Source organism: Schistocerca americana, chromosome 3 (assembly GCF_021461395.2).
Source record: "Schistocerca americana isolate TAMUIC-IGC-003095 chromosome 3, iqSchAmer2.1, whole genome shotgun sequence".
Lineage (NCBI taxonomy): Eukaryota > Metazoa > Arthropoda > Insecta > Orthoptera > Acrididae > Schistocerca > Schistocerca americana.
Genome location: NC_060121.1, coordinates 426,094,317 through 426,121,965, shown reverse-complemented (window position 1 = coordinate 426,121,965; position 27,649 = coordinate 426,094,317). Strand labels below are relative to the sequence as shown.

The 27,649-nt window shown below is 41.9% G+C and overlaps 1 protein-coding gene across 1 annotated transcript in view; it reads left to right on the top strand.

The window, feature by feature from the left end:
* The window catches only part of LOC124606132 (solute carrier family 22 member 7-like), a 123,532-nt gene that overhangs the window by 35,216 nt on the left and 60,667 nt on the right, over positions 1 to 27,649 (top strand). The window contains exons 3-6 of the mRNA XM_047138097.1: positions 4,065 to 4,289; positions 15,926 to 16,083; positions 16,704 to 16,872; positions 25,949 to 26,170. Coding sequence (XP_046994053.1) covers positions 4,065 to 4,289; positions 15,926 to 16,083; positions 16,704 to 16,872; positions 25,949 to 26,170 — 774 coding nt within the window. The remainder of the gene's footprint in view (positions 1 to 4,064; positions 4,290 to 15,925; positions 16,084 to 16,703; positions 16,873 to 25,948; positions 26,171 to 27,649) is intronic.

Genomic DNA, 27,649 nt, shown 5'->3' with positions numbered 1-27,649 from the left:
CCACCTACAATGGAAGCTTTCCAAAATATGTTTGCTGATGAAGAACAAAGCAACACTTCAGTCCATGGCTTTCGTGATGTTTGTATGCAAGTAATTTCACTGGCTTTAGGACAAGAGGACTGTCAAGTTTGTATCACAGGTTTGAAAATTCTGAATTTGACTGGGCCTAAGGCTTTGTAGAGTGTTTTAGGTATAAAGGTTAAATGGCTTAAAATTCATTATTTATTTCTTGGGAAAATACTATCTAACTTTTTATTGTGCTGGCCTACTTATTTTAGTACCATTAAAGTGTATGTAATTCATTTGGAATGTAAGTGGTTATAACGTTTGAAGGAAGTTACGAAACATCATAGCCAGCTTCTAAAGGCTCTGTCAGCTGGTTATACTGAGTCAAATTTGAGCTTACATAAGTTGCAAGCATTAAAGGTAAAGTGCATTTAAGGGAAAGTGTACTGTCTGTTAAAAATTTTGTATGGCACTCCTGGCCGTAATCTTTCATTAAGTGTTAGTTTTATTACTTGTTCTTAAACTTACTTAATTTAATTCGATTTTCCCCTCAAAATCAGTTAAATAAGTGCCAAGCAGATTTCCTTTTAATTATGCTCAACGGTTATTTGGCAGTGCAAGCTTAGTGATTTTTTAAAATATATGTGTGATTTAGATTTTGCCTCTACTCGACGATTGTTGGGGTGTTATTTGAAAACAGCAGCCACCATGGATGGAGGCTATGCTGTCCACTGCAAGTCAGTGTCACTGTCATTTGAAATTCTTTGTGAATTATTCAGACCATTATTTGTTGATAATTTACTACCGAATAAACGTATATAATTTATTTATGTTTCTCTGGGTTTCTGTCCATGATCCTTCCATGAAAAAGTTGAGTGTACCTAAGTTCTTTGTCCAGTAGTGTGTTTAGGACAGCTCAGCTCTCATATTACATTCCAAGAGCAAACGAAGGCTTTCAGTTGTTTATGGAGTGTTTATTTTATACCCATTCTCACATTTCATCAAGAAGTTTACCTGCCTCTTTAGCAGACCACTTGTGTTTATGCATTAAAGAGGATTTGTTGTATCTACTTTAGAGTTTGCAGTCATTTTTACACCAATCTGAGGAAAACTTGGTACCTTTTAGCGTTGTTGATAGAGTTTTACAGACTTAGGAACAATATTGTGACATTTTACAGTCATCATAGTAGCGGTAAATAATTAATTTAATCCTCTGTTGAGTCTTGCAACAAGTGTTAGCTATTGATAAAATAGTGAACGTCTTTACTGGTGTAGACATTCCTTTGGTGACAGTATGCAACAGCAGATGGATGAGCAGTTGATTAAATTTCGCGTTTCTTAGAGTGTGTGGAACAGTATTTGAAGTAAAACTGATGTTCAACAACAACATATTACGAATTTCTTAGATACATTTTAAAAATGTATGCTGGATTGTAATTACGTATACAGAGAATAGTGTATACTCTTTCCAATATTCCATAGCTTCTGAAGAAATCTACCAAATCCACAGGTGAACCAGTTCATAAACTATTGTTTGAACTCATTAATGAAAATATAGTTCACGACATTTTCGTCATTTTTGCAGTACAGATACTTTTTTAAGTGTGCACATAGTTTACTCATAGATGTGGAAATGCAGCAAAGTATCGTATTTTTAATACATATTTTCTGTCGGTCGGATATTTTTGAGTACAGCCCAGATGGGGCTACATTGTAATGGGCTGTTTCATTTTAATAGCTGTTAAAACACTAGGCTGTCACTGGGGGGGGGGGGGGGGGAGAATAGGGGATGGAGGTGGTACTTTATGCTCTGTATCTTTACACAGTGTTACTTAAATATCACGGAAATAGTGCACATTGGTGTCATATTTACACACCATTGCACTCTGACTCACTGGAGTGAAGCAGAGTTTGCGTGGGTGTATGAAGCACAGTTGAGGTAGGTTCCCCATCGTCAACATTTCTTTAAATTTATTTATTGAAGCTGCATTGTGATGGGTTGCATCACATTAGTATTTCACTTTTATTGTTTGGCAAGAGAGGGGATCGTTTGGGAAGAAGATTTCTATTTCGTACTAATACAATTCGGGTTCATTCCATCACCTTGAATTTTTGACTTGATTTTTAATTTTTAATACTTCACTGAGACTGGTTGGTGAAGGTGGGATAGGTGGAGGGAAGCGAGCATTGTTTGGAGACATCATTGATAAGGAGGAGTGTGATTTGTTACGTGATAAGGTGCCGTGGCTGCCACCAATATGGGGTTTTGTGTTCAATGATCTGGGTCACATTATGTAAACAAATTAAGCCAGAATGCTCATTTGAAATAAAATGGGCCAAATGGAACGTCTGAATTGATGGAAGTACTTGACACTTTCAAGATTCCACCTTCAAGTCTGTTCAGACACTCAGCGGTAGTCATTAAGTAAATGGTACATAAATTATTTTGGTCTCTTACGTTAGGCTGCTTCATTTCAACAGCACGATGTTCAAAACGTTCGTCAAAATTTAAGTGGTCAGTTTTGTAGAAAGTGCTTAATTCTCTACCCTCCGTTATGAGTAATTTGGGCAGGTAACCGCCTGTTGTTAGACCTGACTGCACCCACCATTGTGTGGCAGTACTTGAATGACGCAGTGGTTACCAGTAGTGACTGTAGTAGCTCAGTTGCCCCATTGTTGGGGTCCAAATCAAAGTGTTGTCTATCTAACCAATCCACTCCAAGAAAGACGCATTAACCATGATCAGTAGCAGAGTTTTATTAGAATGACTTGATCATAATCTTTGAACAGAGGTTTTTGAACTGAATGGACCCAATTATCATTCTAAGGGGATTCGTAGTAGCTGAATGAATTGTGCAGGGTCATCGTCTCTCCCTTCTACCAACCAGTTACAACACGACCTCTAGTTGTGTACGCTCTCTTCATGTCTGTGCCGTCTATTGTTCACCTATCACTTTCGTGTGGGGGTATACAGCATACAAGTAGTAACCATATTCAAGACATTAATCAAATAAAAACTGTAATTTAAGTAGCCCATCTGGAACACTTACTGTTTCAAAAACCTGATTGAACTTTACCAAACATCTCTCTCTCTCTCTCTCTCTCTCTCTCTCTCTCTCTCTCACTCACACACACACACACACACACACACACACACACACACACACACACACAAACAGAGAGAATGGGTGGGGGGGGGGGTTGGGAGGAAAGGAGGGGGGGAGGTAGGGAATGAGGGAGAGAGAGAGATTAATTCACTACACAACATTTACTAATTAAAAATAAAATAAACGTGCATCAGCTGTTACTTAGGGTCATAGTGCCATCTGTAGCTATTATCTGCCAGGAGAAACCTTCCAGATATGTCGGTTCTTACTGCGTTTGAGATTTATGTTTGGAACATGACACGCAAAATCGCTAACCTTTGCTAACGACATTACTATGCTTTGTTTCTTTAGTGACATCAACTATCGTCAAGCAGTACAAGTGTCACTATGGTAAATCACATTGCAGTAGATAGCCCACTAGTACTAATTAATTATGTACTGCATAATACATAGGCTAACATTTATACTAGCAGTTGTGAGAATGTTACTGAATCTGGCGACTTCCACTACAAGCTGTCCGCAAGTGACCAGTTTATTTCTCCAGACGCTACATTCCTGTTAGCGCCAAGTTTTGCCCCAGTTATTGTGTGAGAATTGCTATTACCCCTTATTATTTCATTTAACGGCATTTTCTGTGCTGAAACTGTCTGTACTCTAACATTTTAACAAGACTACTTGACTTTAAGGACGCTCAACGAACATTTTAACAAAAGATCTGTCACTAATTTATGGGCCATTCATCATTCAGGTCCACTACGTTTGCATTTTCATTGAAATTTTTCCAAACATTAGCTGGTATTATCCTATGCTTTTTGTAGTGAGAAAATAACTGGAATGTCTATCATACAGTTCCTGCAGTGCAGAACCAGTAAATTCTTTCTAACATACATTTAAACTTAAAATACATTATTTACCTTTTCCGAGAACTGATACAGTTATTTTATGTTTTAGGAAGGAAGAAGTGTACAGCAGTTGCGAGATGAAGGTACCAAACAAGGAGAACGAAACAACACCATGTATGTACGGTTGGGAATATGATGATACTTGGTTTTCAGCAACTGCTTCCTCCCAGGAAGACTGGGTATGCGAAAGAGAAATGTATCCTAACACTATATATTCCGTCAGTCACTTCATTTCCATCGCTTTTGCTGTTCTGCTTTTCTTCGTTGGTGACAGGTAAATCCCTAAAGTTATAATAGGTACTTAGTCTTGTAAGGAAACCATGGAAATTTATCTCAATGATTAAAAGAGACCTGGTTTCGATACGAAAGAATGAATTGTGTATAATGTATAACTTTCAAGCTGTCTGCTTGAGACATTACATCAAACACAAATCTACTTTGTTCAAATTCATTTCCTCTACTTCCATGAATGTTACGCAGCTAACACGAAAAAATAATCGTAACAGTTGTAAAAAACTGAGGCGCGGTTTACACTGAGGCAATATAACATGTGGTACGATACGTGATACGATGCAGAAGCACCCGCATTTGAAGAGCGTATAGAAAATACTCGAAGCGAATTATCTGGTTCACGCATGTAACTCTATCGTCCCGCCCGGCAAAACACTGGGTGCTGGTCTATCCACGCAACTCGAACCGTACGATACGCTGGGGTTGAAATTTCAAGTCATCCAGTTTGCGTTAAAAAATTGTTTTATGTACATGATGCAAAGCTTCGTCCGTCTCTGTATTTAGTTTCTCAGTAAAGCTTTTACTTTTTACGTAAAAAAATACAAAACCACTGTTTTGGGTTTTGGGCCTGTTCTCCGCTACACAGTCTTTCTTATTCGATTTTGAGGAAACTATTCGGAAACCAAATATTTTTGCACATCTTACAGCCACACATCACAACCTGATAATGAACTGGTTTTCATTTCGTTATTGACAATAGTTTATGTGATACTTATAAGTAAAATGCAGCACCCTTCATACTTTGAGAAGTTTGCAGTGAAAAGTGTTCGAGTAGTCGCTGGCCAGTTTACAGTTGGTGCATATTACTGCATGATAATTATAGCTGACATCCCTAAATTGTTTTTAACGCTGCAAGGAGAGCCGTACCACTTTCCAGTCTCGAGTAAAAACGTGATACATTCGGGCGATTGGCTGCGACATGCGACACCACACAACGCTCGACGCCATGTCCACGCACCACGCTGTGCTGAGCTGAGCTGTTTCACATTGCTGCTGATACAAGCCGAAGCAGGCGTTAGAATTCTCCCATCATAATGAACTTCTTCCATTTCTAACACAACATTGCCTAGCCCTACACAGAACTCAACATGTAACACTACATCATCGTTGGCGACTCATCTGACTTCAGATCCGGCAACGTTCTTTATAAATACACGTGAGTCTGAAAATCATACTCTGTCGTAACATACTGAACAGTTGCAGCTTTTCAAATTGAATTCATTATTGGTATACCTATTTCGTGGTGAAATTATTAACGCAGTTCACACACTTTCACCAATTTATGTTATTGTATTGAGTAACTTCTCAGCAGAATAAAGAGCAAGTCCCAAATTTGTGTCTTGCTTTGTCAGAGTTGGTAATACTAGTTGCTCCAAAAAGTGGAAACTATCTGGATTCATTTTGTAGAATTCGTGAAATTTGTGTTCGTTTTGAGAGAGCAGCTGGACTAGCTTTGATTTTAATAGCATTGAACGGGTGCATCCAGTACTTTCTTTCCTTTTTAAGTTTTTTGGGATTCAAACGCGGACAATCCACAATATCGTACTCTTTAGACGAGCCCATGATTGCAGCTGAGCCAGAAACTTGATTCGTGCTGTCTTGTTTGTCGTAACGGAGGCTGCATCGCGTATCACTTCACATATCGTATAGCCGGTATGAAGTCTCTGGTAATCCATCAAGTGGGGCTGCAGGTGGACACGTAGTACTGGAATAAAGATGACAAAGCCAGCGGCTGTATTTGAATATAACTTCGTTCATTCTTTTCGAAACATACTAGCAGTTCCGACACCACATGGTGTCATCTTCAGGCCCCGAACGAAACCTGCCATTCACAACCGTTTTCATGTGCAATGAACAACATTGTATGAAGCGGTCCTAACTGGCGAAACTGGTGGCATGTTATAAAAAGAATAAACGTCGTCAGATTCAAATACAGCCGCTGGTTTTGTCGTCATTTTTCAAGTACGGCGCAATGGACGCCAGTGTCGCACCGACAAGCGTCGCGCCACACCACTTTTATTACAAGGAATCGTGCGGCATATCGTATCGCCTCAGCGAGAATCGCGTCTTAGTGTTTCGTCATTCGGAGTAACCGCTCATTTATACTAAGCTAAAACAGTTTACGCAATGAGAGCTTACAGAAAACTATTCTGCAGTCATGTTTAGCAATGTTAATCAAACACATTCCGATTTACTAGGATCGGAAACACATTTCTATACTGTAGCTAAGAATTTACCGAAAACGGACTTGCTGCTCGTCATGGCGTACGCTAGGGGTAGTGTTCACTACTATCAGATGTAGTGGTAGTGGTGGTGGTGGTGGTTAGTGTTTAACGTCCCGTCGACAACGAGGTCATTAGAGACGGAGCGCAAGCTCGGATTAGGGAAGGATTGGGAAGGAAATCGGCCGTGCCCTTTCAAAGGAACCATCCCGGCGTTTGCCTGAAACGATTTAGGGAAATCACGGAAAACCTAAATCAGGATGGCTGGAGACGGGATTGAACCGTCGTCCTCCCGAATGCGAGTCCAGTGTGCTAACCACTGCGCCACCTCGCTCGGTCAGATGTAGTGTCGGACCAGTTTATTATATATGTAAAAGTCGGCGATGTTTGTTAAGATTAAGGCGAGACGTTATTCAATACTTTAAAAAATGACCCTATTAATGAATATTAATCATCTCCTCAAGGCAAAGAGATCATCATTGTTATATAATTTTTTAGATTTACTACTGAACTTTACACTGATTACCTACGTTATACGTTGCAGAATTGTAGGATTTCCCTTGATAGGCGAGCGGTGTACTAGACAGAAATATGTTATGCCGATAGCAGAGTACTTGTGGAGTGCTTATGGGAGTTTGTTAGGCTAGGCGACAGCTTGAGGTCCTCTAGTAAACCCTCGCCAGACGATGTGCAGAGAGCGAAATCAGATCGCTTAAAAAATAAAGACACTTCGATCATGAAAATTGTAACAGTTAATTGCCGAAGCATTCCTAACAAAGCCCCCAAATTTACCGCGAGCCAGGAAGGCTGTGACTCAAATTACACTGACGCAAAAAACTTGCAAAAACAAAAATAATTAACGTAAGAGTAATGACAACCCAGGAACATTTGCCTAGGTAACATATTTAAGTGATTAATATTACAAGTAAGCGTGAGATAAGTCATTTCAACTGTGAAACGCTAGTACATTAATAACCGGCGTAGCCACCAGAATATTGAACGCGAGCATGCAACCGGGCAGGGATACAAGTACCGGATGTCAGGTTGAAGGATGGAGTTTCACGCCTTTCGCGCTTGATCGGTCAATACAGGGACGGTTAGTGATGGCTGTGCATGATACTGGAGTAGATGATGTCCCGTACGTAATCGATTAGAGACAGATCCGATGATCTAGCAGGCCAAGGCAACATGTAGAGCATGCTGGACTACAGTAGCGGTACGTGGGCCAGCGTCATCCTTCTGGAAAACACTCCCTGGAATACTATTCATGAATGGCAGCACAACAGCGCAAATCACTTCACTGACGTACATATTTGCAGTCAGGATGCGTGGATAACCATGACAGTGTTCCTGCTGTCATACGAGATAGTACTTCAGCCATAACTCCAGATGTAGCTACAGTGTGTCTAGTACGCAGAAGGGTTGGTTGCAGGTCCTTCACACGGCTATCACTGGCACCGAGGCAGTACCAGCTTTCATCAGCAAACACAATAGACCTCCACCTTGCCCCTCATTGGCTCTCGCTTGACGCTCCGGAAGTCGCAAATGCCGATGGTTTGGGGTCAATGGAATGCACGCTACCAGGGCGTCTGGATCGGAGCTGCGGTCGAAGTAACCGTTTTCTAAGAGTTCGTAGTGTCACTGTGGTGCCAACGGGTGCTCAGACTGCTGCTGCAGATGCAGTACGGTGCACCACAGCCACACGCCGAACGCGATGGTCTTCTTTCTCGGTGGTGCCACGTGGCCGTCCGGAGCCCAGTCTTCTTGCGACCATACATTTTCGTGGCCGCCGCTGCCAGCAATCATGTACAGTGGCCACATTCCTGCCAAATCTCTCCGCAAATATTACAGGAGAAACATCCATTTTCTCGTAGCACTATTACACTATCTCGTTCACTCAGTGAGGCGTTGATAATGGTGTCTTTGTCGCCTTAAAGGCATTCTTGACTGACATCAATTCAACACGGCCAATCGCAGAGGTAACTAACGCTCACAGCCATTACAGCGTGTATTTAAAGCAAACCTGATTTGTGTCCTCATAGTGGCGCAACTAACGCCACTCGTATGAGACAGGCGCGAAATTTTAATAGACATCATCTTTCAGATTGAAAACTAGAAACACGCCTACCAACTTCCGTTTATGTCGCATAACTCCTTCTTGGTGTTCCGACTTTTTTTCCCCTCAGTGTTTAATCGGAACCGAGAGCAGGGTGAAATCCCAAGCACGTAAATAGCTCCGACATATTTGATGAGGCATGGGACGTATATCGAAGAGACAAGCTAGATATCATCGTTGTAATCGACAGATACATTACATCTATCGAGGTCGAAATTGAGTCAGGCTGCAAAATAACCTGGACACCACCAGGCAACCTCGATGAAGTCAAGTTAGTCATCCGATATTTTTTCGGCTGCCGTATTCCGCCGTGGCAATTATAGAGTAATTAAAAGAACATTTAAAAATACTAGCACATAAATACTGCAACCATGCAATATCAGTGGCAGGCGACTTTTGCATGTAGATTATGGAGTGAGACGTCTAGGAATTCACAGCAGTCGATACGGACATACAGTCGTGTAGAATAATTTCGAACACAGTTTCCAAAAACGATCATGAACTGGCTCTAAAACCCATAGTAATGGAAATATTTGAGGCCTTGTAGCCACAAACATATCTAACCATACTGACAGTGTCAGTAAGGAGACAAGGATAAGTGATCATGATATCATCAGAGCGACGATGATTACTAAAATTAACAAATCCATCAAGCACGCTAGGAGATCGTATGCTGGAAAGAACAGAGAAGCAGTTCATCGTGCTTGTTGATATTGTCATCGTTGGAGACATGGGCCTTTTGTTGCAAGTTTTTTTTATTAAGGACTGAAATCGCCGAACATAAGATAGCAAATAAATTTTTATTTTCATTACTAGTTTCATCTACACATGAGTCATCTTGAGATCTAAAATATAATACCGCAAAGAAGAATACAGCAACGCACAACAATTTATAATAATCAAAATTATAGATCCAAAATACAAAACTGAACATAAAATTATAAGTAAGTAGTGTGTAGGCTCAGGGTCCCATGACCTCACCAGCTTGGTCCCATAAGACCTTACCATAAATTTCCAATTCCATTGTAGTATCTGCTCTTGTCTCTCTAAACTTCCGTATTTTTGCATTTTATTTGTTGCCAAATGTGTTGTAATTCCTTAGTAAACGTTTTTACTGATTAGATGTCGGATCCAAGGTTCAGCTTAATTACTTCAAACGGTAAAGGCATTTTTCTGGCGACAGACTAGTAGACTTACGGACTTCAGAACTGTACGTGGCAGCTACAAAATTTAAATATGCCTCCAAATTTTTATGATTAGTGTTAACGCAATAGCTCGACATCTTCCAGATCGTGTGATAAACTCTCTCTGTTCTCCCATTGGTTTGAAGGTGGCAGGGGCTTGTTCGCAGCTTGCGAATCCGGATAAATCGACAAAATTGCTTCATAAGATCAGATACGAAATTGGTAGCCTCGTTTGTAATTAATGTGTCCAGAATGCCAAATGTGAGCAACCAATTATTTACTAATGCTTGAGTAACTGTACTCGTTTTATGGTCACCAATTGCAACCATTACTATTAACACCAGAAATGGTCAATTATAGTAATTATTCATCTATTTGCTGATGTCGTTTTATTAAATGGGTTTACAATGTGTGTTCCAAGCATTTCAAATGGCGTAGATACTCCACGTAGATGCTGTTAAGGAATTTGTCGGTGGGTAATATCAACTCGCTGCGCACAAAGTACACAGTTGCTGACACATTGCTCGACACGTTTTCTAGTCTCCCACGAAAATTTTTCGGCAATTCGTCAATCAGTTGCTTTTCGCCGACCATGGCCTGACAACATATGATCTTGTGTTTGTGGCAAGATTTCGCTCTAGAATGCTGCAGGTACTCCCACTTGTAATTTGCAGTTTTTGTTCGGCACAGCAAGCTGTAGTGCATCACGAAATGAGGTTGCGTCTCGAAATGTTGACAGTCGCCATCAGCAGCTTGAGCCTTTCGCCATCCAGCAACTCTCCCATTCAGAGTTTGTAGAACTGCAGTTTTTTGTACTCAAACTGTCGGCGTTAGCATGGCTTTACCCTGGTTCGTGTATTACCTTGTAATCAAATTCACTCAAACGATATACCCTTGTTAATCTGCTGCAAGGATCCTTCAGTCCTATCAACCTTGTGAGAACAGCGTGATCCATCACTATCTTAAACGTTTGGCCACATCATCAAAAACAGAAGTAAAAAATAGCCTAAATTACTGATAGTATATCCTTCTCAACCGTGGGACAATTTTGCCCCGCTTTGTTCAGCTGTCAGTTTTGTATGCTACAGGGCGTTCTTTGCCTGTTCTGTCCTCGGACAAACCCCAGATCGATATTACTCGTATCACAAAACACAATAAATTCTTTTTCAAAATCAGGGAATATCGGAACTGGGTCTAATGTCAGTGCTCACTTGAAAATACTGAACGCCAACTGACATTTTGTAGACCACTCAAATTTTGCTCCTTTCCGTAACAAACGATTCAAAGGTCTGGCAATTTCAGAAAAGTCCATTATGAACCAACGATAATAGTTACAGAGCCCAATGATCCTTCGCAACTATTCACCTGTCTTCGATGGCAAAAAATTCTGAACTGCTGAGACCAAGCGTGGATGTGTTCTCAGATCCTCCTTGCTAATTATATGCCCAAGATAATTTAATTCTTTTGTCGCAAAATGACATTTATCGGTGTTTAATTGTTAGTCATGCTGTTCTTAGTGTTCTGAATGTCTCCTCCAAACATTTTACATGCTCTTCCCGTCCTTTTCAGTCACTATTACGTCATCCAGATAGATCATACATTGTTTTGGTTTCAGTTCTCTAAGTACGCCATCTAATAATCTCTGAAAAGTGACAGGTGCATTCTTCAGTCCGAATGTCATTCGACAATAATGGAAATGACCCCATAGTATGAAAAAAGCTGTCTTTGGTCGATCCTCTGTTGCTACTTCTATTTGGTTATATCTGCTGTTAAAATTCATTGTGGAGAAATAGTTACAGTGACCCAAGTTGTCGAAAATCTCTGTTTTTTTGGTATCTAATGTGCCTCAGTGATCGTTCGTGCTACGAAGTATTGGTAGTCACAGCAAAATCTGTATGTTTTAGTCCCATCTGGTGACTTTTTCGGGGAAAAAATTACGGCTGCTCGCCCACGGACTACCACTATACATAATAATACCGCCAGTTAGCTGCTAGCTGATAAATTCTTCCGTTATCTGTTGGACACAATTCGGAATTCAGTAGGGATTCTTGTACACTGGAGCATTACTACCTGTTGGTACTCTGTTTTGCGTGAGTGACGTTGCTGATAACGAACCACTCGGGTCAAGCAAATCTATGAGTTACAGTAACAAACCTTCTAGTGCTTCTCTATCATTTTCCTGTAAGTGTTTCACTTCCGATGTATGCAGATGCATTGACGGTTTGCTTGCGGCAGAGGTCCTCACTTGATCTACCAATGTCATTTTCCTCCAAAACATCCAAATTAGTAACTAGTAAACCCTCTGGCAGACTACTTCGTTCCTGCCAAAATTATCAAGATGAACCAGAACCGCAAAATTTTTGTTCACGTCACTGACACATACTATACTTCTGCGTGGAAAATAGTGTGTGATTTACCCAATTCTTCGTTAGTTTCCAGTGGCTGTACAACATATAATAAATCCTTAGGTATATCCATACCTACGCTCACCCAGATCAACGTCGCTATATCTTGCGGTGAACCTTAAGATAGCTTAACACTTGCAACTGCTACCCCTTGCGGAAACAGTTACACTTTGTGATATTCAGCGAGAAAGTCGAGTCCCATCACTAACCGCGGAAATACTAACACATTTTCTCGAAAACACGTTAAAACTGAACAGCGCTATCCCCAATGACTTCACGTCAGATTCATTTACTCCCCGTAACCTGTACTTTAGCGAACGCAGACTCTTTCTGCCCAAGAGATCCAAACTAACTACTGACACATGAGCCCCTGTGTCCAGTAGAAATTTATGATCCGTATCATTTACTTTGCCTGGTGAACAACACCCTGTCTCTGCATACGTTTCTGCAGTCTCGTGTTCTACTGGGAATGCTATCTGATGACGGTCCCCCATACCTGTTTAACGATCGATTATTAGGAAGTTGCTTGACCCGTAGTTTCTTCGGACAATCACGTGCTTTGTGACCCACCTCTTCACATTCATAAGTTTTGGGCTGACGACATTGTTTCCTGATGTGAGCAGTGCGTTCACACATAAAACACTTTACTTCAGAAAGAAAAACACCGCTATCACTCTGTCTTAGTGTAGCCATGTCGATCCCGTCAAATTGTGTAGCAGTCCTAATGGCAACAGATAAGTCATTTGGGTTCTGCATTCTGACGTCAGTGACACATCAGGAGAAATGTGCCTTAGAAATACATCCAGAGCCCTATTCTTTGCCTCATACACAATCACTTGGCCAGCCTCCGCATTCTGTGTTTGTGAGTTCAGTTTCCTAATGCTGTCAGAGAAGAATTTCACTGATTCACCGTACTTCTGGTATATTACATTGAGTTTTTCATTCAAGTGCCTCATGATGTCCTGGTTCTGATAGCGCTGCGTTAAACGGTCAGCCAATTCATTAAACGTTTGGACCTCACTGAGGGTCTCGTGGTACATAACATAAATTTTCGCGTCACCCACTAACCTTAATTTAGCCATATTCAACGACGTTTTTCCGACCATTTTCCCAGTTTGATGGCACCCTTTATACCACTAAAAAAATAAATACATCTTCGGTTGATTTCCCTGAAAATGGCGATATGGGACAGCTACTGTACGACTGACGGAATGTGTGAATACACTTGACAGGGTTTTATTTTCTCCTGTATCAAGGAGTTTTTGGCCGCCAATGGCGTCCCATTGCTCTATTCCCCTTACCATTGCTTTACTGCCTTCACTTGTTGCGTTGCAGTTTGTAACAACGCGGCTATCTGCCTCTTCAGAGCTTCCACCGTTTAATTCAGAGTCGCTGCTCGAGTTTCTTTCATTTGTCTAAACTCCGACCGTTACACGAGAAAAGAAGGAAACTGCACACAAACTAGGCAAAAACAGGAATTGACCTGTACTTAATCTTTATGCTGTTTCATACCCAGCGAGATTCTGCACACTGGTGTGCTACGTGACCAACACTCCCACATCTACTACAGGTAGCAGACAAAGCCTAAATGCACGGCAAGTCATGCCGAGATAAATTACTGTATGGATACCTCGCTGGCTGCAAGTAACATCCCTAGTGTTTGTAGGTTCCTGCGGCCTAACAAACGACGCGCTTAACGTACTGTGATGGTCCCTACAGGTCAACATGGCCATAAGAAAATAAAGAACAGTAAAGTAAACAAGTATCTCTCACTTCCCCCACCAAATCTGTATGAAATTCAACTCGTAGATATTGACGTCACATCAGAGCTCCATGTATGGTAAGCTGCTGTTGTCCTAGATGTCTGGGTGTGGCATCAGTGTAGACGTCTCTACCACTGGTAACCACTTGTTGACAGTAGATATAGGAGTCCAATCTCCAACTCCTACAGTCGTCAGGAAAGAGTCGGGCGGGATGCGGTGGTGAGGACCTAGTTACACTGCAGAGCGCGAGGAAAACATGATTGACCTAACACTTTCATTGGGCACTAAAATGGGATTGTCTTCCAAAGCACTACACGACAATCAAGCTGATGGAGCCGCGCTTTATCAACAGAGGAGAACCAGTGCGCACTCTACTCACAGTACAACCAGCAGAGTGAAGTATTGGGTGGAGCCTGCTGTATCACAGGGCCGCCTTTGATCCATGGAATCCGGCGGCCTCCAGCTCTGTGTATCGATCTCCTAAGTACTATCGTTGACGTCGAAGAGTGCACGCAAGAGTCTCACCCTGGGTCGATCTGACGTAATCGATGGCTCATAGGGGGGCTCTCACCCCCATTTAGGAAACAGGAGCCATCAGTGTGTTGGCCTAAGAAACAGGATGAGCAACAGGAGTGCTCTCCCTCTTGAAACTGAATGATGGACAGTGTCCAGGTCACGCAGGTCAGGCCTCCAACAGGCCTGCAGGATGATGGCAGCCTCTGCAGTCCAACTGTGTTGCCTCAGAAGTTGGCAGTGCACATGGGAGTAGCAGCATCGTTTCAGCCGGCCTCATGGTTTCATAGAAGATCTAAACAGCAGGCATGCCAGTGGACCTCCTTAGCCTCCCCTCTCACTGGACAGCTGCAACTGACACAACGGCTGAGACTTCGCACTGGGTAGTCGCCGGCAATCAGTATTCAGCAACCAGACAGTTGTCAAGAAGGGTGGAGTATTTATGTTGGCGCTTCCCGTGCGGCCTGCAGCGATTGGGATGGCTACGACATCACATGTTCTGGTTTTCCCTCTGTGTAAGCTCTCCTAATAACTTCAGACATTATCAGCTTAACTTTTCAGAAGCTCTTTTCTGCTGGCTCGACACGTACAGTGTTGCGTTGTACCTAGCCTTCCTTACGAAACTCTCCTTTGTCGCTAGTATGACGGTATCTCTCGGCTTGCATGATATTATGCTTCGCTTACAGACTTGGGTGCTCGGTTGTTCACTCCCGTGTTACTATAGCTCCCGTGTTTGCCGCATGTCGCTCGGCATTTCCCCCTATCTGGCAGTCTACTGATTATTGGCACAGGCGGTTCAGTTCTGGGAGCAGCTAAGACAGAACTTGGACGAATTTTTAGATATTATTTTGGTATATAACAAAGTGTTACGGAAATGCTCTGTGAATTCACACGGAAATCTCTGGAGGGAAACACTAGTCAGAACGTTTAGAGAACTGATCTTTACAGCTGGCTGCAGAACGATTCTGTTGCCAGCAATGTACATCTCGCGTAAAGACCGTGAAAGCAAGACAAGAGAAGAAAGGGTTCGTATGGAGGCACATTGACAGTCGTTTTTACCTTGCCCCGTTTGCGTGTGGAACGAGAAAGAGTACAAGGTATCCTCTGCCACGCACCGTATGGTTGCTTTCCAAGCATGTAGGCCTATGTGCACGTAAATGTAGAGGTAACTAGAAAATTTCGATCGGATGTCTGCACAATATTTTTTACAATTTTTTAAGGGAAGTAGTCATCATTTACTACAAATGGAAACTGAATACATTTGGAACTGTAGAACTCATTTCTCAATGGAACACCAAAGTTGTGTTATATCAGGTATAGATTCCACAGAAATTTTTTTTATGTTTTCTTAATGGCATGCACTGAGATACTTATTGTATCGCTTGTCACTATACCGAAACTGTTTATGCTTTTCAGATTTGGCCGGAGGATAGAGTTTCTCACGAGCGTAAGCATGATGGCGGTATCCCGGTCACTGCTGACAGTTTCGGCGCCCGTCTTCCCGCTCTATGTCGCTCTCGCAGCGATAGCAGAGGGTCCAGCCTTGCCTTGCACGGAGTCTGCTGTAGCCATTGGTGAGTTTCTCTCACTTTGAAACACTCAGGCATAAATATAGCTGCACATTACTTTTCAGTCAAAACTATAAAACTAGATTATTAGATTAAAACTAGATTACTAGATTAAAACCGAACAGCACACAATATATTGTTCTCCAAAACATTTATAGCTCATGGTTTCGTTTATATTTACTGACACATTCATGTATATATTTATTCCGTCTCGTTGACTTCGTAGAAGCAGATAAGAAAGTTTCTGTAGAGCCTTAACATTTTTTGCCTTACGAAACGCGTATAACAATGTCCGTTTTACACTGCATTTTTAAGTAATACTACCGTGTCTATTTTGTAAACGTTTGCGTTGTGTTACAATCATTTTGTAAAATACCTTTCGTACCCACGCGTTACCTCTATAGGTTCATGCTTATATGCTTAAAATGTCTTAAGCGAACATCTATTAACTGTGCACTACCTTTCATCTTTGGAAAGAATGTAAACAAAATTAGTTCTTCCATAATTACCGTCAAAGTATGTATTTACATTACTCGTTCTTGAATTCCGACGTATGTGATTTCGGTTGCAGCCGCAGGACTCAAGATGACAGGACTTTCACCCCGTTATCGGTGTATCTGTTTCAGGAATCGAACTGACTGGCATCAAACATCGCTCGCTCGTCAACTTTCTGGTATTTGTGTTTTACTGTTTGGGACCAATTTCTATGGCACTGGCAGCAATGTTGTTACGAAACTGGGTTCACTTTCTACTGCTTTCATCTGTCCCCTGCTTCATTCCGTTGTTGCTGCATAGGTAAGTACTTTTGTAAGGAATTGCCTTCCTGTTCTCCTTGATCGGTCAACTGACTCTCTTTTAATATGAACAAGTTGTCATCAATTGTATCCTAGCTCTCCAGCCTAAATTTTTATCACCTAGATCTTTTGCAGTATTATCTTTATTCGGAATATTAAAAAATATGTAATGTAGTGATATAGATTCATGAGCTGTTTATAGTGCAGTTACCTATATACGTGTGCTGAACTGTTCCTAATGAAGGTCGTTAAATGGGTCGATGACTGCACTGGATGGAATGTTATGTGGCAGTGCATGTATTAACAGCTTGGTGTGAGCTATGTGGAAACGTTGTGATGGAGCTTCCGATAGAGTCTTTATTTGTAGAACGGACAGAGATGGAATGTACTATACTTTGCAGTAAGGGCCAATTTCAGAATGGATATATCGATGAAGAAGAAAGTGCCTTTGGGATGAATATGTTATGTATGACGCAAATTGAAAGCGGTATAGACTGTTAGAAGCGTTTCATAGCACCAGTATTATTGAGAAGACGAGAGATAGTGGGATTTGTCAGCTCTAGTTTGCGGAATACTCTGGATTCCTAGAGGTACTACTGAAATCTGTAGTGAACTGTGAGCTTAGTTAGCTGGTAAAGGTTGCCTGTGGAAGAGATTAGATGGATGTAAAAAAAATGAGATGAAGTGATTTCAGGTTAAGGCTCAACAGAGACTGATAAAAACGGAGGGAGAATTTCTGAAAAATAGTAAAAAGTCGGAATTTGTGTGTCACGATAGTGAGCAGGTTTCATCCTTTGTTAGCTTTGTTTCAGACTGTTACTAAGAGACGCTTCCATGTAACTCTGTAGAATAAAGTTAGTCTTAGCTATTTTATTGTTGTAGTAATATTTGGTTAAGGGTGGTGGACACTAAAGGGGACGTTGAGGAAACAAACCAGTGACTGGTTAGCCTATGAACATTCTCTAGGGTCTGGTGGGATAGATCAACATTGAGGAAACAAACGAGCGATTAGTTAGCCTATGACTATTCCCTAGCATCTGTCGGGATGGATTAAGAGGTACTAGAGGTGAAAAAGAATATTCTGCAGACAGAGTAGAAGATGTGCTTCAGAGAAAGCGAGAAGGCTGATTCAAGGGCAATGAAGGCAGTATGGTCGGCGTCATTGGGAATGGCTTCTCAACACCTTGAACCTGGGAAAATTTGCCATAGAGTCCCAAAACACATGGTGCATTAACATCTCCTAGGAACAGACCGAGTGAGGGAGGTAGGAAATAAGGTAGGAAGAAACCCTCCATCCACGACAGACAAACGTTACACAGTCCAAGATTACATGGGCTGTGCTTTTATAGCAAAATCTGACTAGCTCTTATGCAAGAGATAGCAGTGGAGTGACGTATGTCATTCATACAGACTGTCACACATCCTTGAGTTCTCTCGCCAATGATTTTTTTTTTTTTTTTTTTTTTTTTGTTTTCATTGAAGTATCTATCCCCTACCCACAGGGCGTCCGTAGGTTTAAAATATGCCTCCTGTAGACAAAAGCAGTGGCGACGTCCATGTGCTAACAGTGCTCCACATGCGTTCTGAACACATTCATGTTCAACTGTAATTATGGAGATATTGGGGAGGAGGATAATGTGCGTGACAGGGCTGTCGGCATGGAGTTTTGAGGAACTTATGGCTCGATGTATCCGTTTCCCTCAACTTTCATTTGAACAATTTTTTTCGGTAACGCCAGTGAAAAACAACATATAACAGTAGCATCACCACAGACTACAATAACTGATGCAAACACAGAAACTTTCTCATGAAAGTTCCCCTGCAGAAAGAAAGTTGTGGCTGAGTCTGGAGCTGAAATCTCAACACCCGAACCAGAAACAGCAATGGATGGAACTAATCCTACCTCGTATATCATAATTAACAGCTAAGAGTGTCTTGGGTTAAAATATGCGATAACAATAGCAAAAGCTTGCCAGCAAACGTGGGTCAACAAACGAGTTGTCTGCTTCAGCACGATACATGTTACAATTTACTGTACACTCATAACCTAAAGGAAGTCTTCCACGTGTCATCCTCACATTTTAATTCAATACTGTACTCGTCTCTATGGCAAGTTACGAATTTTTTCAGACACTACAGATCATTTCGCAGATCTTGATAAGACTGTACAATTCTAGAGTAGCAAGGCTAAGTTCACCCTGTGTCACTTCAATTAATGGCTTTTTAATTGGCTTCAATTCCTGTCATCCCCCCCTCCCCACCCCCTTTTCAGGCAATTGTGCAATGATGTCACAAGATAGCTGCCAAGATAACGGACTACAGCATAACAAGATGGCTTTAAAGGTGTCGGACTATAGCGCTACATTATGATATCAGAAAAATGGAACACAATGGCAGACTGTGACACACTATGAGATAGGAAATACACAACATAAATGCTGACTTTAATGCAAACTATGACATCAGATATCTGGTGGTGCTGCAGTTGCTTACCCCCACCATTCACCGACTGAGCCAAAACCTACTATCCGCCTGTCACTTCTGTTCTGTTCACCATGATCGAAGGATCATGAAGTGTCAGAAGAGATCAGTCACCACATCCTACAAGAGTAAGAAGAAGAATGCTGTCACATTTGAATGTAAGTATTTTTACTAACCATATCCTGTCATAGCTACTATGTGTTGGGTCTGTATGTGTGTGTGTGTGTGTGTGTGTGTGTGTGTGTGTGTGTGTGTGTGTGTGAGTGTTCTTTTCAAGAGACAACAGACACCCCATGCAGCATTACTGCCATGTTGAAGCTAGATACACATCTCTTCTAGCATCTATTGGCTGCACTGCGACCAATCGTTAATCTGCAGTAGTGCACATATGAGCTACCAGATATATTTGATCAGGACATATAACCATTCACAAAGCCATAGTTAAGTGGTTCTAGTGTAATGCTGTTGCCACAACATATAATTCAATGGCCTGAAGATCAAAGCCTGTAAATGTAGGCATAAAAGCACGTGTCTGTCATGTAGCAATGGAAATTAAGAATGTCAAACATGGTATTAAAGTAAAATTAGCCTGATGGGTTAGAATGAGCTGTGTGTGCAACACCACACATTGGTAGCCATACGACCACAGAGTATGACCCATCTCATTCTCCTCAAGTCATCTACTGCTTTGGTTTGAGGCTATCATAGTGATGTATGGAGATACGGCACTCAACGTAGCATCTGGAGACTCCTCCATTCATCTGTGCCATTAAAGTGTTGTGAACTTAAGTGACGTAGGAAATGCATTATTGGTTATATTAGCCAGACTTAGTCAATGGCAGCCAATTATTAAAATTGTATTCAATGATGACATGACCATAGCGTTCATGTGTAGAACATAAAGCAGTGTATGAGTTCATAAGTCTGTGCAGTGTCAAAGTCATAAACTATTACGCCCATAAGTATTAACTCCATGTATTCTGAATTTAGAGAAAGAATAACAAAGTTCTTTATTGCTTCTATATGTCTTAACTACAAAAAGGCTGCATTTATGGAGTATAAGAACAGTTATTTGGAGAATACTGTACAGCTGTTGATGAAGTGAAAACGAACTCACTGCAAGGTGGTATACTGCACCCAATGTATGCTTTTTGACGTACGATAGTATAATAATCAAGCATAGTTTTTATTAATTTCACCATCCTCTCATTCAAGTACGAGTTTTAAAGTTTATGAAGAAGTACATCTATCGTAGCTCACTGAGTAAGGTATCTGAGGAGGTTACTAAGAAAATAATAGGGTCATCACCAAACTGATTGAGCTACTGTGGCTGCATATTTTTAAAGGAAAAACCTATATATGAAAAACTTATTTTATCTGACTTTGTGCATATCATAAAGTTTATAGCAAGGTTCACATTCAGAAGTAAGAACATCACTCCAACACTTGATACAGCAATCGAAAGGAGTGTCAAATATCATATAGCAATGGTATCAGAGGTACTGGAAACACATAATAGTTCAATGCATTTAAACATTATAGCCTTTCTATAAGTTTACTATAAAGGTCAAGAAGTGCCTTACACAATAATTTTTAATTAAGCACTTGAATAGGAAATGTGCTTCCTCTTCCTTCATTTGGAGTCGATAGCCAGCTGCAGAATCTAGATATATTCAGGGATGATTACTTCCAGAAACCTCAGGATGTGAGGGCTTAGTAGTGAATTATTGGATATTCAGAGTATGGGTTGATGGGCTGGTGTTCAGAATTTGCAGTATACTTTCAGTGCCCTCACTTAAATTAACAACTAACACTGTTCATCAGCATTTATCAGGTTTAGAATCAAGTTTCATAACTGTATTGTTTTTTAAAGACTGAAAGCATGAGTGATAATAATGAACTGAATGTACAACCCAGCAAATACTTTCTTATATAATTGTAAGCAAAGATGATATATATTTTTTTCTTTTTAAAGTTGCATACACTGTAACACATGATATTTATGAGCACAAGCTGAAAAATGTATCTCCCAGTCGCTGACGTACATTCAAAGGGCGAACATGTTGAAACGTGTAGCAGCAATGCAGCCTTCTTGTAAATAGTGGTGACGATGATGACTATGGCAGAAAATGGTGGTAAAACTGTATATATGTAACTCATTTTCTTTTCTCCATGCAGGTGAACCAAAACCATATGATACGAAAGTTGGGTTTGTTTAATACAACATTTATTTAAAACAACAGTGGCAGAAAATGTGTAACTATTGGAATGATGTTGGATCTACAGAGTGCTGGATTTTGAAAATCCTCGTTATAGCGATACATAAGAAATACTATCCATGGATGAGTGGGTTCATTTATGTCACATTTTAACGCAAATTGCTACAGTGTTCAATGGAACTGCTCAAGCTCCTTCAGTGACTTATCCGACCATAACAGTTGCCACTGGGAACTTCCCACAAAGAGTTACACTCTTTACTGAACGTGTGTGCACCCATCTGCAAGAGCATACTTTTAAAAACTTAATGTACACCAGGATATTTTAGGGGAACGATTAATCTGGCAGCTGTCTATGTACAGATTCTATGAAGGAATCTGTACCAAGCTGATGGAGTTTGCACACAAAACTCAGCATCCATCAGATGAAATAGTATAGTATAGTAGTACTCCGTCTTCAGGCCACAAGTGGTCCGCGGGACCATCCGACCGCCATGTCATCCTCAGATGAGTATGCGGATAGGAGGGGCGTGTGGTCAGCACACCACTCTCCCGGTTGTTAGGATGGTTTTCTTTGACCGGAGCCGCTACTATTCGGTCGAGTAGCTCCTCAATTGACATCACGAGACTGAGTGCACCCCGAAAAATGGCAACAGCGCATGGCGGCCCGGATGGTGCATATAGTCTGCGGCCTCGAGCTCGGCTCCAGTTCACCACCATCAGTGGAGGGTGAAGTTTTGACAATGCCAGCCACTCATGCTGGCGAAACGTCAGTAAAATCATTAGATGATTGTCGGCCGAAGAACCCAAAAAAAGAAGCCAATAGGCAGTTTCTCAACAAGTGGCCATGAAAGCCTTAACAATTTTGTACTGTTTTTTTACTTCACATTAGCGAGTCTTTAATTTGTTTTGATCTGTTATCATAATTTTTTTGGCCTTCATGACTCCTGCATCGAACAGCCATGTGTCTGCTTGCTATAGAAAAGGCGCTTCAGAGCTCAAAACTGTTGAAATTGATCATCCTAGATGCTCAGCAAGTTTTTAGTATATTGTTTGCATTGTCCTTATTTCATGTGTCTCACGCAGTCACTCTAAACTAATTTACTGGAGCTCCTCTCGTTACTGCTCTACGACCATTTATACACTACCATTTGTGGAAATTGCAACACCAAGATGGAAATGCTTGAATTCAGTTAATTTAATACCACCAGTTAGGTACATGACAAGTAACAAATGATAACCTTTTCAAATCTGTGCCGGCCGCGGGGTCTCGCGGTTCTAGGCGCTCAGTCCGGAACCGCGCGACTGCTGCGGTCGCAGGTTCGAATCCTGCCTCGGGCATGGATGTGTGTGATGTCCTTAGGTTAGTTCGGTTTAAGTAGTTCTAAGTTCTAGGGGACTGATGACCACAGATGTTAAGTCCCATAGTGCTCAGAGCCATTTGAACCATTTTTTTCAAATCTGTACATGTCCTTTGAGCCCTACTATTCAGTATGTCATGTGGCCACTATGCACTGCAATTAGTGCTGCTGTACGCCGTGGCATTGAATCAATGGGGTTCTGAATACGTTTCTGAGGGATTTCCCTCCACGCAGTTTGTATCTGAGCTAACAAATCTGTTACACCAGTTATTGGAAGACTGTGAAGCACCAGGTGCTGACCAACCATATGCCCAAATATGTTCGATGGGTGACATGTCTGGCGAACGTGCAGGCCAGGGAATCAATGATACCAGTCGTTCTTCATAGAAGTCTTGTACATTCCTCGCAACATGTGGCCGGGAATTGTCCTGTTGTCAGTGGAGATGCCTAAAGCAGGCGGAGTACCTCAGACTCCACAACCTCCATTAGGTACCGGTTGCTGTTCAAAGTGCCCGCAATACGTACGAGGCGAGATCGGTTGTTGTAACCAATGGTGCCTCAAAACATCAAACCTGGTATTTGTCTGCTTTGCAGCTCCAGGTTGCGCTCACCACGGTACCTCCGGACACGTATGCGGCCATCACTGTAGAGCATGTAGAAGCGTGACTCATCCGTAAAGATTACAAGTGTTCACGTACCCATTGCAGTCGGAGGAGCTTGTGGTTTCTGGACAATGGAAGCCGAGGTAATGGCATGCGTTAAACCAGTCCGACCTACAGCAGATGGTGACGAACCGTCGATGCAGACAAGTGCACACCTGTTGCACTGCTCCAGCGAGGAACCAACACTGTGGATGACGCTGTACAGTCCGTAAAGGCCATGTGGGCAAGTTGACGGTCATCCCGTGCTGTGGTCATGTTCTGTGGTCCAGTTCCCGCTCGTCACTGGGTTAGACCTTTCTCTATCCACTGCTTCCACACACGCATCACTGCCGTAGCAGCATGCCTTGTGCGAGCCGAAATGTCACGGTATGACAACCTCGTTTGCCGGAGACCGATCATTCTGCCCCGTTCGAACTCGCTCACACGCCGATGTGGCTCCCTTTGACGTCGACGAGGCGTACTGACACTCACTGTATTGTTTCCACTTTGTGTGACAGCTGTGCACCGACTACACTAGGCGCAACACCGACTCTGTCGGACCGACACGAGAGGGCTCTCTGCTCGGTCTACATGTGTCCCATCTCGCTGCAAAACGTATCACTAGTAGAGATGGGTCGAACTCGTTCATTCCCGTGAACTACTTCATTCATTTCACTCTTTGCCGTGAAGCGTTCAAATGAAGTAGTTCATTCATGAAGTACGGAAGCCTGGCGAAGTTGCCCAGTTCGAAGCTCAGCCGCGGCTGCGCTCGCTTCGCCTCGCTCGTACAATAAAGCTTCGTAGTACTTCATAATTTTACCAACAGATGGCCGAACTATGCAGTAACGTGCACGAAACGTTTTACCCTCTTACAGCGTCTGAGTTAACTTAAATAGAGCATGGTCGAGGGGGACAAAGGAAAGATAAACAGAGGAGCCTGTCACATATAAAGAAGGTATTACATTTAATCTTGCTCGACATTTTCTCATGAAGCGCCCAGAAAAGTCTTTATCTGCCAAATTAAACATTATTTGTTGTATTCATGGACTGAAAACTAGGGCTACCAACGAAATGCAGTCCAATTTTATGTTCCTTTTAAAACTTAATCCAAAATAGAATGAGTATATTTATCACTGTCACAAAGTCTATATACCTACGTTAAGTAATTATTCAGAAGTTTTCCTGTAGATTTTATTTTTGTTGAGAATAATAATCCTCCAGATTCAAAACGTAAACTGTCACCTGTAGTCATTGGTACGATTTCACGTAAAATTCCTCTTTCAGTGTTATTAACAAACCTCTTATTTTCATGTTGGCTGTGCATGCTCACACAGCCAGCCTCTTGGTTTGTATCTTTAATATTCATTTGTCTGCAAGCGCTGCCAACGGTAGGCTACCCGTAGACGCGAAGTTTAACTGCACAAATAGTCACGGGCAATGATGTCAGCACTGCAGGAAGCAGCTGACGCTGCATTCTCCTCGCCCCTCACCTCCCCAACACCTCGTAAACCTATCGTTCCACACAAACACCGCGCGATTCGTCGACAGGCAGTAGAGGGAGAACTGAAGTGAAGGGAGGATGAGTGACGTAGCGGCGATGTAGTGGGAGAGGGGGAGAGAGTGAGTGAACTAGAAAAAAGTGTGGAGTGTGCTATCTGTGAAGAGTTTGAAGTACCAGTTCATTGAAATTGAGTGGTTAGTTCACACTTCACTGGAGTGAAGCGTTCATTTGAACGACCCATTCACGAGCTCCTCATCACTAATCACTAGTGCTTGCACGCCCGTCGCTGCTTCCACCAAGTGTGGCGCTATTCGGGTAATTCCTTCTTGGTGATGTACTTTTCACAAATGGCAGTGTATTTTTGCTGCTTATTTACTTTTCCATCTTTCTTTACTTTACCTCTTCCGCTACTGTTTCTCTTTTATTCTCCCCTCCCACTCCAGTTTCCCCTCTGACATATGTCTTGAACCAGTTGCTAATGTCAAGCAATTGCAATCTCTTTTAACGATCTCTGCTAATTAGCACATTATTCCTCTAGTTCAACGCCTTGGATTTCATTGTTAGTGGCACAATTTTTTTAATATCTTGCCCACCGCTCTACTCCTACATCAGATAAGTATCGACAATGATACCAGCATATTCACCTCCCTTAACATTTTTTCTAATTTAAAGAGCTGAGATAAAAACTGAATGACTGACGCAAGTTTTTGAAGTTCATAACTATCTTAGGAGGTTTATTCAAACCGTATTGCCCTCTTATATATCACTGATGCACAGTTGGAGATTACAGTACTCGTAAGGGTACAAGTGAGTGCTGTTGCAACTTTAATGAAATGGTGAGTTCTGCAGCCTGATGTGTTCTCCTTTTGTTCCGTAGATATTTACCAGAATCTCCGAGATGGCTACTCAGTAAAGGACGACCAGAAGAGGCTCTCAAGGTTCTGGAGAGGGTAGCAGCAACAAATGGAAAGCCCCTACCTTGTGACACGTTGATGAAGCTTAATTACCTCTCTGAACAGAGAACTCCAAACATGGGTATCAGAAGCATCATTACCAACAGGAATCTCTTTAAAAATACAGTTTTATTACTTATTAGCAGGTTTGTGAATCTAATTTTTTTCACATAATTTTTTAAACTCGAACGAAAATGTCAATTTTTGGCGGTGGACGGTGAATATATACTTTTAGTTCATTAGATCCGAGTGAAAGCATTGTTTAAAATAAAAACCTGGAATACATGACGGTTGCTTGCTGATGACTGAAACCGATGAATCATCGTAGTGGTAACATCTGACTTGGTTACGTATTTCATCAATTGCATTGTACATACTCCACTGTGAAAGGGTTTTTAAAATTACTCTTATTTTGAAGCTAAAAATTTGTGGTTTTTCTGCTTTTAAACGTATTAGCTACTCATGTATATATTTTAGTGAAATTTATAATGAATGTAAAAATACACTGATCAGCCAGAACATTATGACTACCGACATACAATGCATGTAGTATCAGTGAGCATACTGTCTGTGTGTAGAATGGGGAAGCCATTCAATGTATCTGAGTTTCACCAAGGGCAGATTTTGGTGCTCCAGAGGCTCGAAACGAGCATTTCGGAAACTGAACAACTTGTCAGGTGTTCGATGAGTGCTGTGGTGAGTGTCTTCAACACGTGGCCAAACGAATGTGGGGCCACATCCAGACGTCGTGGCCTAGAGCAGACATCTCTCATTGCAGATGTTGGACGTTGCAGGCTGGGCAGACTGGTAAAACTGGACAGGCAGCGAACTGTGGCGGAACTGCAGTCAGACTTAAATGCTGGGCAGAGTATAAGTGTGTCTGAAAACACAGTGCACTGAACACTCCTAATGATGGGCCTCCGCAGCCAACGACCCATGCATGTGCCAATGTTAACACCGCAACATCGGCAACTACGACAGAAATGGGCACCCGACGATCAGCACTTGACGTTGGCACAGTGGGAGATCATTGCAAGGTGTGATGGATCCCAATACCTCTTTCACCATACCGATGAAAGGGACGAATCGCTGGACACTTACACTGCACGTCAGAAACAAGCTGGAGTGGCTCCATTAAGCTGGAAAACATTCATATGGGCATCCATGGATCCAGTGGAGCTCGTGCAAAGTATCGTGACGGCCAAGGAGTATCATATACTGATTGGAGACCACATATACCCCCTCGTGAGGATCATGTTTCCCAAGAGCAGTGGCTTTTTTCAAGAAAATAAGGCACCATACCACAAGGCCTTGAGTGTTATTGGAGTGGTTTGAGGAACATAGTGGTGAGTTTCAGTTGACTTTCTGGCTCCCCAACTGGCCAGATATGAACCCATTTGAACACATCTGGGATGAGACTGAATGTGGCGTCAGCGCTCATCATCCCCCTCCCTGGAATTTAGGGGAATTAGGTGATCTGTGTGTGCCAACATAGAGCTAACTTCCTCCAGCGACCTGCCAAGGCCTCAGTGCTTCCATGCCACACTGTGTCGCTGCTGTTATCCGTGCCAAAGGAGGATAAACTGGCTATTAGGTAGATGGTCATAATGTTCTGGTTGACGAGT